The following is a 15,219-nucleotide window of genomic DNA, read 5'->3' as shown; positions in this document are numbered from 1 at the left end:
AGCCCCTGTGATGTCACACAGCACCCTATGAGGTCACACAGTCCTGTGATGTCACACAACCCATGTGATGTCACACAGCCCCCAGTGATGTCACACAGCCACATGTGCTGTCACACAGCCCCTGTGATGTCATACTGTTCCTGTGATGTCATACAGCCCCCTGTGATGTCACACTGCCCTGTGATGTCATATAACCCCTGTGATGTCACTCATCCTCTGTGATCTGTGAAGTCACAGTCATTGCTGTGATGTCACACAATCTGCCCTGGGATGTCACACGGCCATTCTGTGATGTCACAGCCTGCTCCAGGATGTCACAGCCCCTCTCTGATGTCACATAGCCACCCTGTGATGGCAGAACACACTCTCTGATGCCACAGCCTTCTCTGGGACATCACACAGCTGCTCTGTAATGTCACAGCCTGCTGTCTGATATCACAGAGCCACCCTCTATGATGGCACAGTCTCCTCTGTGACCTCACTGCCCTCTCTATGGTGTCACACAACCATCCAGTGCTGTCACAGCCCACTCAGCAATATCACAGCCTGTTCTGTGATGTCCTTTTTGCTTTGCAACAATTATTTTCTATTGATATGAAACAATAATTTTGCTAATATAGTTACAATTTAGTTAGCATGAATCACATTTATCACAGTCCCTTAATAGAGAGATACCCTTCCCTGCCGTGATTTTGGCTTTGGGATTCAGGTTGTGTGGTGGGAATGCCTGTTTGTGGGGGATGGTATTCCCTGTAAGTCTTGGTGTTCAGTCCCCTGCCACTGCTGGTCATTGTGTATTTTAGAGTAATGCTGCCGTCTTGTGACAAAAGTTATAATTGCAGTAAACTGGTAATCTTGTTCTGTGTTGTTACTCTGACTGTGTTGTTGGCTGCTTTGTTTTAGTTTGCTCAGAAGTGGTAGTTGAAGATCGACCCCAAGCTGAAAGAGCCCAGCTGTGTAGGCAGGCTCTTTCCATGTGGCTTCAGCGTGAACCAGGAGAGTTTTGAATACAGAGGGGAACCGGACCACTGTAGGGTGAAAGGACAATGTGAGCTTGGCAAGAGAAATTAAAGGAACTTCCTACCTGCAGTGCTGTGTCTTTGACCCTTGGGAATTTAAGATACAAGGGGCTCATATTTGTGGACTGTCAGAATTACAGTGTGGTGGTTTGAGCATATTTTGAATTGATGAATAGAAAGGATCCCCCTCCCTCAGTGGTTTGGGCAGGATCCTTGGGAATTTCTGAATCCAGTGAACTATTGTATAGAAAGAGGAAATGCTCAATTTTATCTGGAAGGTATATATAGAACTTCAACAGGGAGGTTGGTAGCTTTGGATTGGGAACAGGCTACATAAGAGGATCTGGACATTCAAGAGAGAAGTGGAATAGCTTGTTTTTGCGGGTGTTATGGGGCATTTGGGGCTTCTAGAGTTTGGCACCCCGCGTGGTTACTGTTACAGTGTAGGACTTGTGAAAAACGTTGGTATTGCTTCTCTGAGAGACGACAAGCTCTATGCCCTCAGTGTAAATGGAGGCATCCTAACCAAGCTGATTTTGAACCTGAGATCCTAAAGTTTGTGGCAAATCACATTCAATCCCTGCAACCTGGGCGTGTGTGTGGGAGGAAGATTGGGAAAGAACTGTGAGAGATTGCAAAGAGAGATTTGGGTGGAAATGGGACAGGACAAGGAGGAGGAGATACTGGGAACTGAACAAAGTAGGGGATCCCTAAAGGCAGTCCACTAGGCTGTATTATTGCACATTGGAAAGATGTTGCTGGGCAAGGGGATTCAGAAACAGAGAGACCTTATTAGATTCTGCAAGGACTCGTGCCCCTTTATATAAATTGGACAATTGAGCAAAGTGGACACCTAGTGGAACTTTGGATTGTAACACACTATTACAGCTCATGCTACTTCTTAGGAGAGAAGTGGGAGAGGTATCATATGCTGATACGCTTTTCTCCATTTGAGATGACCCTGAATGGCAGAGGGACTGTGGGATCAAGGCTCCATCTGACCCTCTGGTATTGGCCCTAGGAGAAGGAGAATTAGAGTAAGAGAGGAAAGTTTAAGTGGTGTTGTTCAGTGTGCAGCATAGGGCAAAGATGCACAAAATCAGATAAGGTTTACCAGATTGTAGCTGAGGAGTGAGATCTGGAGGACAATTTGCTCAAGTCTCCCCACATAAGACAGGAAAGGGATGAGGATGAGGATGCAGACTCAGAGGATGCAGATCTCCCTCTGATCATGCACCAGACTAGACAACAGACACAGATATTACAGGCACCTGTAAAAGAGGCAGTGAGACCAGAGGGAGAAATGGTAATGGTTAAAGTTCCCTTCTCCACAATTGGCTTGGAGGCATGGGAAAAGGTTGCTAAAAATTACCACAGCAATCCAGTTAACACTGCTAAATGTCTGCAATATATAATAAAACAACACAATCCAGATTGGCACGATATGCGATTGTTATTGAATGCAGTGACGGAGACAGAAAAACAATCAGTTATAAAAACAGCAGTGGATCTAGTGGAAGATTATTACAAAACCCAACAATTGGATGTGAAAGATTATTTCCCATTCCAAAATCCACGGTGGGACCCAAACAGATCAGCTGAATTGAGAGAGTTGGAAAGCTATCAGGAGTGATTTGCAAAGGGGATGGAAAGGGCCATTCCCAAAACTATGAATTGGTCAGCTTTATATTGAATCAAGCTGGGGCCCTCTGAGTCACCATCCAAATTCCTCGATGAATTAAGGGATGCAATGGGCTGCCACACATCACTGGACTCTGGGTTTGATGTAGGGATACAGCAGCTTGTCAATTTATTCCTGGGGCAATCTATGGATGACATAAGATGTAAACTTCCAAAGCTTCAGGGCGAGGATGGGAGGAACTTAGAGAGACTGCTGGACAAGGTGTGGAGAGTCTTTAGTAACTGGGAAGAAGGATATAAACAAGAAATGAGGAAGTTCCTAGTTTCATAAGTGAGAGGGAGAGAGGAAGATGCAGACAGGGATCACCTAGACAAGGTCTGTCCCACTTGGGCAGAGACCAGCGTGTGATCTGTAAGAAATATGGTCACTGGAAAAAATAATGTCCAGAATGAAGACAGGGTGACCCTCAGGAAAAAGGAGACCAGGAAAAGGGAAAAGTGATTGCACATGTGAAAGAAGACTGAGGAGGACCAGGAGATCTCACTGAAGGAGATCCACTGGTTGTAAGCAAAAGCTGGGGAGAAAGGGAAAAAAGGTGGAATTTCTAGTTGACATGGGGGCAACATATTCAGTTCTGAATTAAACTATGGCACCTGTGGAGAAGGATTATATTACAGTATATAGGAGGGGCTGCCCAACTTTAAAAAGCATGTTTTTGCAAACCATAAAGGTATAGGCTTGGAAAGCAATGGGATATTCATAAATTTCTCTATCTGCCCAGTTTCCTGAGACAACTTTTGGGGAGACACTTGTTAGAACAATTTCAAGTAACCATTAAATTTTAAAATGTGGAGGTTATTCTGGAGATAAATTATGAACAGTACATTGAGGGATTAATTTTAATGTTAACAGCTGCTCATATGGAGGGAGAATTTAGTGAAGAAATAATAAATCAAGTGTTTATGGGAGTGTGGACCTCCAATGTACCATGGAGGGTGAAAAATGCACCTCCTATAGTAATTAAACTGAAGGAAGGAAAACAACCAGTTAGAATTAAACAGAACCCCTTGGAAAAAGAGATGGGGAAGGAATTAGTCCAATAGTTGAAAACTTCTTGCAATTAGGGTTGTTAGAAGAGTGCCAATCTGAGTTCAACACTTCCATTTTACCAGTCCAAAAACCAGATGAGTCATATGGGATAGTACAGAATCTAAGGGCTGTTAACAAAATAACTGAAGATCTCCATCCCATGGTACCAAACCCATACACTTGGCTAATGTGCCTAACACCAGAGCTTACTTGGTTTACCATTTTAGACTTGAAAAATACCTTCTTTTGCCTCCCTCTCAATGAAGAGAGCCAGAAAAAAATTGCATTTGAATGGGAAAACTCAAAAAGTGGGCACAGATCCCAGCTCACATGGATGGTGTTGCCTCTGGGATTTAAAAACTCTCCTACTCCTTTTGGGGAACAACTTGCCAAAGATCTGGAATCCTGGAAGGCTTCCCCAGAAGGAGGAAAGTTACTGAAGTAATGGATGATATCTTCATAGCCACCCAGATGAAAGAGGCATGTGTAGCCTGGACAGTAAGCCTCCTAAACTTTCTAGGACTTCAGGGATACAGGACACCAAAGAAAAAGGCCCAGGTAGTGAACCAAAAGATAATTTATCTGGGTTATGAAATTCGTATGGGACAACAGACTCTAGGTCAAATCAGAAGGAAGCGATATGTCAAACCCCAAAACCTTAGACAGCAAAGGAAATGTGGACTTTCTTAGGAATGACAGGGTGGTGTAGGCTGTGAATACACAGCTATGGGTTGCTTGTAAAACTTCTCTATGTGCTCATTGCAAATGGGAACAGAGGCCTCCAGTGGACAAAAGAGGCCACGTGGGCCTTTCACCAGCTGAAGAATGCTGTAATGCCAGCTGGAGCTCTCAGACTCCCAGGCGTAAGCAAACCATTCTTTCTGGTTTCCTGTGAGAAGCAGGGAATTGCCCTGGGGATACTGGCCCAGGACCTGAGTCCATACCAGAGAGCAGCTGCTGAATTATCCAAGCAACTGGACACAACAACCAAGGGATGGCCGGGATGCCTCAGAGCCCTTGCAGCAGTGGTGCTGAATATTCAAGATGTACACAAATCCACCTTGGGCCAGAAAATGACTGTACTGGTGTCTCACACAGTGTCTGTGGTCCTGGAAGCAAAGGGAGGGCATTGGCTCTCCCCACAAAGGTTCCTGAAATGCCAAGCCATCATGGTGGAACAAGACAATGTAGAGGTAGTTGTAACTAACATGATCAAATCAGCTTCTTTCCTTAGTGGAAATCAAGAGGAACCGGGACACCATGACTGCCTGGAGACTATTGAAGCCTCCGACTCCAGCCACCCTGATCTGAAGGACACCCCTTTGGATGGCACAGAATCTGGTTCACTGATGGAAGCAGCAATGTCGTCAGTGGAAAGCAACATGCTGGGTATGCAGTTAGCACCTGCAAAGAGATAATAGAGTCTGGACCCTTGTCAATAGATACCTCTGAACAAAAAGCTGAGATAATCACTCTAACCTGTGCCTGAGATCACAAAGGAAAGAAAAAAAATATTTATACAGACTCAAGGTATGCATTTGAGTTGCACATGCATATGGAGCCATCTGGATAGAAAGCAGACTGTTAAACTCACAAGGGAAAAAAGTCAAATGTGCAGGAAATATTGCAGCTGCTGTAAGCAGTTCAGCTACCTGAGCAGGTACCAATTATACACATTAAGGCACATCAGAAGGTGAGCTCGGAACTGCAGGAAGGAAATGAGTGGGCAGACAGAGAGGCAAAAGAAGCAGCAAAAGGTGAGATGACAATTGAGGGTGCTTTAATTACAGATGGACAGAAGGTAAGCCAGTATGTTTGTTATGCTTTAAAACAGTGCAACTGATAATTGTCTCATTGCTTTAAAAGGCCTTGTTTTGCAATAAAGTATTCACCTTTGCACCTGCCTGAGGACTCTGCATCACTATGGACCCTCATCCACATCAGCCCAAGGATCCACTTTGACCAAATGGGGCCTCATGACACACAGGTGCCACTTGGACATTGCCAGGGCATGTGGAACTCAGTGTGTATTGTGACACAGCACAGCCTCATGGAACTCAGCAGACCATTGGGACAACCTGGAATCTCACAGATCCAAGGCTCTACTTTGACCAAGTGGGTTCTCATGGGACACAGGTGCCACTGGGACATTGCCAGGTTTTGTGGAATCCAGTGTCCATTGTGACACAGCACAGCCTCATGGAAACACAGGGACCATTGTGACACAATGGAATCTCATGGAAGCAAGTGTCAGTTGTGAACATGGCATGGCTTCATGGAACCCAGGGACAAGTGGGACTGTGCCATGGCTTGTGGAAGCAAGGGGCCATTGAGGCACAGCTTGGAACCTAGGAGAACATTGTGGGGAAACGGATTCTCACAGAAAGAAGGCTCATTGTGACAGTGTGGAATCACAATGATCTCCTGGGTTCCATGAGTCTCTGCTGTGTTTACAGCTGATGCTTGGTTCCCCAAGATCCCATGGAGTCACTGTGCTCTGCTGTGATTCATGAGGCTGTGCTGTGTCACACTGGACACTTGCTTCCTCCAAGGCTGGAGATGTCCCAGTGGCACCAGGTTTCCATCAGGCCATGTTTTCTCACAATGGGGCTTCAGTTCCATGAGAATCCATTGTGTCACAATGCTCTCTTTAGTTTTATGAGAGCCTGATGTGTTGACAATTGGCTCTTGATTCCTTGAGGTTTCATTGCATCACAATGGTCTCCTTGGTTGCATCAGGCCCAGCTTTGTCACACTGCATTCCATGTATTTCTAGTGCACCACAATGGTCTATTGGATTCCATGAGGACCTGCTGTAAAAGAGTGGACACTTGGCTCCATGAGTTTCCATTCCATCAGGATGATCTCTTGCATTCCATGAGGCCCTGCAGTGTCACTATGGAGCCTTTGTTCCATGTGTTCCCTCTGTGACACAATGGTCTCCAGCGCTCTATGAGGTTGCACCATGGAACTGTGGACACTTGGTTCCATGAGATTTCATGTTGCCACTCCCAGGAAAATCCAGAAATGCCAGAAGTTTATGTCCAAAAATGAGACAGAGGAGTCCTTCAACTTCTTTTGAATAAATGGAGAGAGTTCGCTGGGGCACACACTCATGGGGTTTTTCTCTCTTAAGGTTTCAGAGGGTGCAGCCTCCTTTTATCCTAAACTGCCGGCTGCATGTTGCCCTCTTCCTTTCCCCATTGGATGAGGTAATAGGAAGGTACAGCCTCCCCAGACCTGCTGTTCCATATCCCCCCTTGAACCTGGCATTTGCCTCCAAAATTCAGAAGTTCAGCCTTGCGCAGATCCTTGTCTGTTTCAGGAGCTAATCTGTCTGGGCCCAGTAACAAACCTGAGAAAACTTATGATCTGTTTCAAAGACATTAACACCCATCCCTTCACCCATCAAATGATTTGTAAAGACATTAGCACATATCTTTCCTCTCAGACTGAGGTTACCTGTGCTGCTGACAGTCTTTTAAACCCAGCCCTCAGCCTGACCTCTCTGCCATTGTAGTTCCATGGAAGGCGGTTGTTGTCTCTTCCCCCTTCCATGGGCAGGCTGGTGTTCAGCCATCTCCAGGACAGCAGGGCCCCACCCCACGACACTGTGACGTAGGAAGACAAAAACCAGCACTCCAAATGTCCCCCATCCTCCTTCTTCCCAGGCATGGGGCCCTGGATGTGCGGTTTGCTGGTGGTTGTCACAGGAAAAAGGTGACACTGTGGGGCCACATGGAACCAAGAATTCATCGTGACACAGCAGGGCTATGTGAAACCAAGGAACTATTGTGACACTGTAGATCAAAGGAGAATATTGTGACACTAAAGAAGCTCATGGAACCAAGGGTCCACTGAGACATTGTAGGGCCTCATGAAACCTACGGGGCATTGTGACACTGCACAGACTTGTGGAACCAAGAAGACACTGTGGGGCCACATGGAACCAAGGATTCCTTTTTGATACTGAGGAACTTCATGGAACTAAGGGTCCATTGTGAGACTTTGAAACTATAGAGATCATTTTTAGAGTACTGAATGTCAAGGAACCAAAAGTCCACTTGACATATTAAAGTGTCATGGAACCAAAAAGAGCATTGAGGCACTGTAAGGCCCCATGAAACCAAATATCCATTGCGAATGTACGGAGCCTCATGGAACCAAGAGTCCATGGTGACACAGCAATGCCTTGTGGAACCAAGGAGTGCAAAGGTCTCAAACATTCCTTGAAGGGTTCTGCCTTGGAGAAGGGGAACCTCCTTGGTGGCACCTTGGGCTTGGCACACACCTGAGGAGTGTGTCTCTTTTCAATGGGGAAACTAAAAAGTTTTGGATTACTTAAAAAACCCAAGAAAATGTCTTTTGGCCTGACTGCAGTCAGTTATCCAGCAAAGCAGGTCCCAGGTGAATGAGGACAGACAACATGGGGGTGAGGAATGTGGAGCAAGATTGTCCACACTGGGTCAGACCTCAAGACACAGCTTGTCTGAGCAGGACAGACCTCCTGAGGAGAGAACATGGACTCAATACCAATCACAGAATGCTGCATCACCGCTGCTCTAAAGAGAACAGTAATAAAATATACTCCTTAAAACAGGAATGTGAATTTCTTAGAAGCTCTTTGAAATATTTCTTCATAACAGTATCAGGAAATCTCCCTAATGAAGTGCACCAAACCAGAGGGAAATCAAGGCAGGGCTTGCTTTGTCAGGACTGCATGATATCAGTGATCCTCGAGGTGCCTTTGGTGCTGAGATGTTGAACCTCACACCTGAGAGGAGATTGCACAAACCTTTCCAGGAATCAAAGTGAGAAGAAAAACCCAAAGCGTCCCAGAGCATTAATGGGTCCCTCTGAGGTCCATCTCCAACACAGGCTCCTCATGAACTCCTTGAAGGAGAGAATTGGAGGCCATAATTGCATAAAATTTTTTCAGAGACTCAAAGAAAGGAAAAAGGAAAGTACCCTAAAAAACTGAAGTACCTTAAAGCATTAATGAGCCCTACTGAGTGTTATTACTGAGAAAGGATCTCAAGAGACTAATTAAAACAGATCATTGGAGGCCATGATTGCACAAAGCTTTCAGAGACTCCAAGGCAAAAGCAAAATCCAAAGTCCTTTGAAAAACTTGCTGTCCCTGGGAGCATGAAGGAGCCCCCAGGGCAATTCCTGACCAAGGCTCCCCAGGGACTGGTCCCAGCAGATCCCTGAGGCCACTGGAATGTGGGGGGGATGTTGAGGGCAGCACAAGGGGTGACAGTGCCCAGCCTTGCTGGGGCTGTGCCAGGAGGCCCCAGTGCCTCAGGACAAGGTGTCTCCTCACAGCCCTTGGTGGCACAGACCCTGCTGTGCCCCAGGGCACCAAGACTTGGCTTCTCTTTGTCCCCATCTGTCATCTCTGCCTCCAGTTCTCTGCTCTGATTGAGGCTTGGGGACACTTTCTCAGTTGTGTCCTTCTGAGGGACCCATTAAATCTTGAAGAAACTTTGGAGTTTGATTCTGACTTGGAGTTCTTGAGAGGTTTCTCCAGATCCCTCTCAGGGATTGATGTTCAGTACTTCAGCACAAACCCCAAGAGGGTCATTAAAAGTCCTTGTACTCTGTCTGTGCTGCTCAGCAGGGTTGGGCTCCTGGCACAGAGGGCCATCCTAGCTATTAAGAAAAGCTTCAAAAGCACATTTCTCTAGATGACCAGCTCTTTTCCCAGCCCAGCAGGGCTGGGGGTCTGCATGCAGCCACCCCGGGCACAGCACAGAGGCACAGAGTGTTTAAATCAATCAGGGCTGGAAAGATGCTCAGAAGTGACTGGGGCAGAATCAGACCCAGCCCTTGACACAGGAAGCCTCTGGATGCATTGTCATGGAGCTGCAGCTCCTGGAGTGATCTCCTAAAGCTGGAACATCCAAATGCCTGCAGACTCTGTGAGTACATTCTCTGATTCTCTCTTTTCTAGAGCAGCCAGGGGTGCCCAGAGCTGTTCTGCAGAGCAGGGTCCTGCAGCCCAGGGCACTGTGCTGGGACAGGGACTCTGCTGCCAGCCAGGGACAGCTCTCAGCCAGCCCTGGGAGCTGCCCCAGCACTGGGGGACAAGGTCTGGGTGGAAGGAAAGAGCTCATATGGCTTGAAAGTGTTCTCCTTGTGTGGTGAGGATGCTGCATTGTTCAAGACTGCTCCCAGCATGACATTTAACTGCAGAATATTTTTAAGTAGACTATACAGGGAGAACCGCAAAACAGGGGCTGCATAAAAGTGAAAATCCTGGTATTTCATCTACTGCTCTCGGTTGCCTGGATGGGAAATTGCACACTGATATTCATCTCTCAGTTCAGAAGGAGAAAAATTTTTAAAAACTCTCTCAAATCTCAATAAAGTAGTCAGTGAGAGATATCATCACAGGGTCCCTTATAGGCAGCATCTGTGTGTCTTTTCCAGCCACATCAGGGCTGCTGTGATGTTGTCAATAGAGACTGCAAGGGCAGAGATGACCCTGGGCAGTGCCCTGTGCTGGGAGGGGTCCGCAGGGCAGAGCTGAGCCCCCAGGGCTGGGCTGGGTTCTGGCAGCACTTGTAGAGACAAGCCCTGGGCACAGGGAAGCAGCTGCTGGCAGGGACAGCTCCAGGCAGCAGAGACCTGGGCAGGCAGTGGGGGGAAAGGGGTCCCAAGCTGGGCTGGGATATTTAAAGTCCCCTACAAACCAAACTATTCCATTATTGCTTTTCTTACAGATCATTATGGCAAGACACAACAAATGTCCAACAGCAGCTCCATCAGCCACTTCCTCCTGCTGGCACTGGCGGACACACGGCAGCTGCAGCTCCTGCATTTCTGCCTCTTCCTGGGCATCTCCCTGGCTGCCCTCCTGGCCAACGGCCTCATCATCAGCGCCGTAGCCTGCGGCCACCACCTGCACACCCCCATGTTCTTCTTCCTGTTCAACCTGGCCCTCACTGACCTGGGCTGCATCTGTACCACTGTTCCCAAAGCCATGCACAATTCCCTCTGGGACACTAGGAACATCTCCTATGCAGGATGTGCTGCTCAAGTATTTCTGTTTATGTTCTTCATTTCATCAGAGTTTTCCCTCCTGACCATCATGTGCTATGACCGCTACGTGTCCATCTGCAAACCCCTGCACTACGGGACCCTCCTGGGCAGCAGAGCTTGTGCCCACATGGCAGCAGCTGCCTGGGCCAGTGGCTTTCTCAATGCTCTGCTGCACACAGTCAATACATTTTCCCTGCCCCTGTGCCATGGCAATGCCCTGGGCCAGTTCTTCTGTGAAATCCCACACATCCTCAAGCTCTCCTGTGCACACTCCCACTTCAGGGAACTTGGGCTTCTTGCTGTTAGTGCCTGTTTATCATGTGTTTGCTTTGTGTTCATTGTTTTCTCCTATGTGCAAATCTTCAGGGCTGTGCTGAGGATCCCTTCTGAGCAGGGACGGCATAAAGCCTTTTCCACCTGCCTCCCTCACCTGGCTGTGGTCTCCCTGCTCCTCAGCACTGGCACATTTTCCTACCTTAAGCCCCCCTCCATCTCCTCCCCAACTCTAGATCTGGCACTGTCGTATCTGTACTCGGTGGTGCCTCCAGCCTTGAACCCCCTCATCTACAGCCTGAGGAACCAGAAGCTCAAGGATGGCTTGAGGAAAATCATCATGAATGCTTCTCAGAAAAAATAAACTCTCATTCTCCTGTATCACTATTATAATATTACTCATCAATGCCAACTCTATGTCCTGTGGTTTTATTGCTTTTTTTCTGTCACAGGTATGACATATTTTAGAATTTTTTCACAAGAGAATCTTTATCTTTACCATTTTTAATTCAATATTTGCATTCCTAGTGTGAACCATAGACTATATAATCCTGGAGTTGTACTACATATGTGCTTACGCAAAATAAAGGACTTGGTATTGCTGTGTTTGTCTGTCATCTTTCCTCCTTGGCTTCTCTGCAGGGTTGGTGCCTCTGTGCAGAGCTGGGGTGAAAAGGGAACCCCAGTGCTCCTCACTGCCAGGCACCCCCAGGGCTTCTGCTCCATAACCTCCCCTTCCTTCAGTTCCACACTTCCCTTCAGAGCCCCTGTGTTGGTTTAAGGCCTCAGGGCTCTTTTAGCTCAGTTTCAATCTTGCTGTGTGACTGTCCAGGGACTGCAGGCAGGGACAGGCTGTGGGCACTGCTGGGACAGAGCTGGGCTCTGCAACAGCATTTCCATCATGCAAGGGCATCTCCCCAGTGCAGGACCTGAAAGCTTCAACCTCCTTCCCAGTTTGCTCTCAAGGATGTTCCCAACAGTGTCCTGGAGAGGAGAAGAGCAGTGACAGCCAAAGTGTGGCAGTGTTCAGGGTGGGGCTGTCCCAGCAGTGTCCTTGCAAAGCCAGAGCTGCTTCCAGCAGTGCCCTCTCACCCCAGGGCACAGAGTTTGTTCTTCCCTCTGTGAAGGGACATCAAGTGACTGGGTCAGGAGTCTGTGTTTGCAGTGCAGGGACATTCCACAGTCCTGAATATCCTCTGTGTGTGTGTGAGGGGACATAAACCCAGTGAGCACAAACACCTTCAGCTGGTGCTGGAGTTTCCGGAGGTTAATGTCTCCTGTGATACCCTGGATGCAGGGCTGAGATGAGCTCCTGTGCCCAGAGCTCCCCGTGTCCATCCCTCTGGCAGTGGGGCACCTCAGGCAGGGGCAGGGCAGGGTGACACCACAGGGCTGAGGTCCCTGCCAGGCTCTGGCAGTGGCAGCAGAGCCCAGGGAGCCCCTGCCCAGGCTGCAATGAACTGTCTGTGTGTGTGCCAGGGAAGGACTCATGTCCCTGGACACCCCTGGGGCTGTGAGCAGGGCATAAGCCCAGCTCAGGGGTGGGCACCTGACAGAACCCTGACATTTCTGGGAGTGTCCATAGGAGCAAAGTTGGGGAAGGTGGCTGTGGTTAAAACCCTCTGGGCATCCAGTGACAACAGAGTGTCTCTGTCACGGTCCCTCCTTACACAGAAAACAGGAGAAAATAAGGTGAACAGTTGTAGGTCACTATAAAGAGAGATTAATGTCAGGGGGACTACAAAGCAAGGGCCAAATGCAGAAGCAAGGAAAACCATGGAGAGACAAGAATTCAGCATAAGAATTCAACACATGTCATAGTTGCTTTAGAAGACAAGTGTATTAATACAGAAAATCCAGAGGCCCTCTTATCCCCCTCATGTCCCTGCTGATCAGAACATCCCATGGAATGGAAGATCCCTTGGGTCAGTCTATCCCAGCTTTCCCATCCCTGTGTCCCCAAGAACACTTGCCCCCCCCTCCCCAGGCCATTGGTTTGGGGGTTGCAGAGATGTCTCATGTGGGGCCAGCCCTGCTCAGGAGCAGCCAAAGCCTTGGGCTGGGACCAAACCCACTCCAGCTCCAACAGCCAAGCACAGCAGGACAAGGGCTACTCTGGGCAAAGGGAACTCCATCCCAGCCACACCCAGGCCAAGGGGGCTCAGGGAGCTCTTCCCACCTCCCTTATTCAGCAATTCAATTAATCTTTTCCTTGGAGATCTCTTTGAAGACAGAATTGAGAGACAGGCAGAAGCAGAGCTATAAAATGCACCAGTACAAACACAGCAGCTCCTGTGAGCAATGACCCCTCCCAGGGCAGTGCTGTGGCAGGAGAAGCATCCAGGAGGAGAAGGATGAGCTCACACGTGAGGATGCATGTGTGTGTGTCCCAAAGCACAGAGGTGAAGCAGGTGTTTTATTGTGTCTGGAGGTGACCTGGGCAGGTAAAGGGGTGATGGGGCAGATAAAGGGGGGCAGATAAAGGGGGGCTGGGGCAGGTAGAGGGGTGTTGGGGCAGATAAAGGAGTGTCAGGGTAGATGAAGGAGGCAGGGGCAGGTAAAGGGGTGATGGGGCAGGGGTAGATAAAGGGGGGCGGGGCAGGGGCAGGTAAAGGGGTGATGGGGCAGGTAAAGGGGGCAGGGGCAGGTAAAGGGCTCAGGATGAAAACAGGAGGAACTGGAAATGGAATCAGCAGGAATTTCTCCATGGAACAAGGAGGAATTCCCCATGGAATAAAGAAGAATCTCCCCATGGAATAAGGAAGAATTTCCCCATAGAACCAGCAGGAATTCCCCATGGAAAGGGCAGTCAGTGCTCAGGGAAATTTGGATTCCCCATCCCCAGAGACATCCCAGGAATTCCTGGCTGGGGCACTGAGTGCTCTGGCTGGGGACAAGGTGGGGAATCACTCCCAGCTTGGATTTGGTGATCCTGGAGGGATTTTTAGAAATTCAGGTTGGATTCAGGGAAGGAATTCCTCCCTGTGTGGGTTGGTCCTTTCCATCCCAAACCATTCCAGGATTGGGATATTGGGATAAATCCTTCCCTGGGAGGGTGAGGAGGGGCTGGGATGGAATTCCAGAGAATCCCCTGGACCCCTGGGAATATCCCAGTCCAGGCTGGACAGGGGGTTGACCCTGCTGAGCTGAGATCCCAAAATTCCAGGATTTCAGTGATCCCTTGGGAAGTTTGCTGAAGCCTTGGAGGGAAATCAGGGCATGGGACAAGCTTTGGATCCAGGATTTTTGGAGCTTCTCCTGCTGAGTTTTGCTGAGCTGAACCTGGCATTGTCATCCTGAGGTGAAAAAAAAAATTAAAAATTAAAAAAAAATAATTAAAAATTTTTAAAACCTCATTCAGGATTCCCTTTGGGAATGATTCTCCCAGTTTAAACCTGGTTTAAACTCATCTCTGCCCCTTCCCCCAAGCTGCATCCGACCATGATTTTCCTGCTTCTTGTTTCTTCCCATCCCAAATCTGAGCTCAGCTTTAAGGATTTTCCCCTTCCTGAATTGTCCTCTCCTGTCCCTCCCCTGTCCCTCTCCTGTCCCCTGCCCTGTCCCTCTCCTGTCCCTCCCCTGTCCCCTCTGTCCCTCTCCTGTCCCCTCTGTCCCTCCCCTGTCCCTCCCCTGTCCCTCTCCTGTCCCTCTCCTGTCCCTCACCTGTCCCTCTCCTGTCCCTCTCCTGTCCCTCTCCTGTCCCTCACCTGTCCCTGCCCTGTCCCTCTCCTGTCCCTCCCCTGTCCCCTCTGTCCCTCTCCTGTCCCCTCTGTCCCTCTCCTGTCCCTCCCCTGTCCCTCCCCTGTCCCTCTCCTGTCCCTCTCCTGTCCCTCTCCTGTCCCTCACCTGTCCCTGCCCTGTCCCTCTCCTGTCCCTCCCCTGTCCCCTCTGTCCCTCTTCTGTCCCCTCTGTCCCTCCCCTGTCCCTCTCCTGTCCCTCCCCTGTCTCTCCCCTGTCCCCTCTGTCCCTCCCCTGTCCCTCCCCTGTCCCTCTCCTGTCCCTCCCCTGTCCCTCCCCTGTCCCTCTCCTGTCCCTCTCCTGTCCCTCCCCTGTCCCTCCCCTGTCCCCTCTGTCCCTCTCCTGTCCCTCCCCTGTCCCTCTCCTGTCCCTCCCCTGTCTCTCCCCTGTCCCTCACCTGTCCCTCCCCTG

At 49.0% G+C, this 15,219-nt stretch overlaps 1 protein-coding gene across 1 annotated transcript in view; it reads left to right on the top strand.

Moving 5' to 3' along the window:
• Positions 1 to 10,501: 10,501 nt before the first annotated feature.
• The window catches only part of LOC306815350 (olfactory receptor 14J1-like), a gene marked incomplete at both ends in the record, with an annotated part of 64,516 nt that continues 59,798 nt past the window's right edge, over positions 10,502 to 15,219 (top strand). The window contains one exon of the mRNA XM_079331928.1: positions 10,502 to 10,795. Within this exon, the coding sequence (XP_079188054.1) occupies positions 10,502 to 10,795 (294 nt within the window). The remainder of the gene's footprint in view (positions 10,796 to 15,219) is intronic.

This window comes from Erithacus rubecula (assembly GCF_903797595.1).
Source record: "Erithacus rubecula genome assembly, contig: scaffold_118_arrow_ctg1, whole genome shotgun sequence".
NCBI classification, from domain to species: Eukaryota; Metazoa; Chordata; class Aves; order Passeriformes; family Muscicapidae; genus Erithacus; species Erithacus rubecula.
The sequence above is the reverse complement of the archived record's forward strand: the minus strand, read 5'-3'. Positions and strand labels throughout refer to the sequence as shown.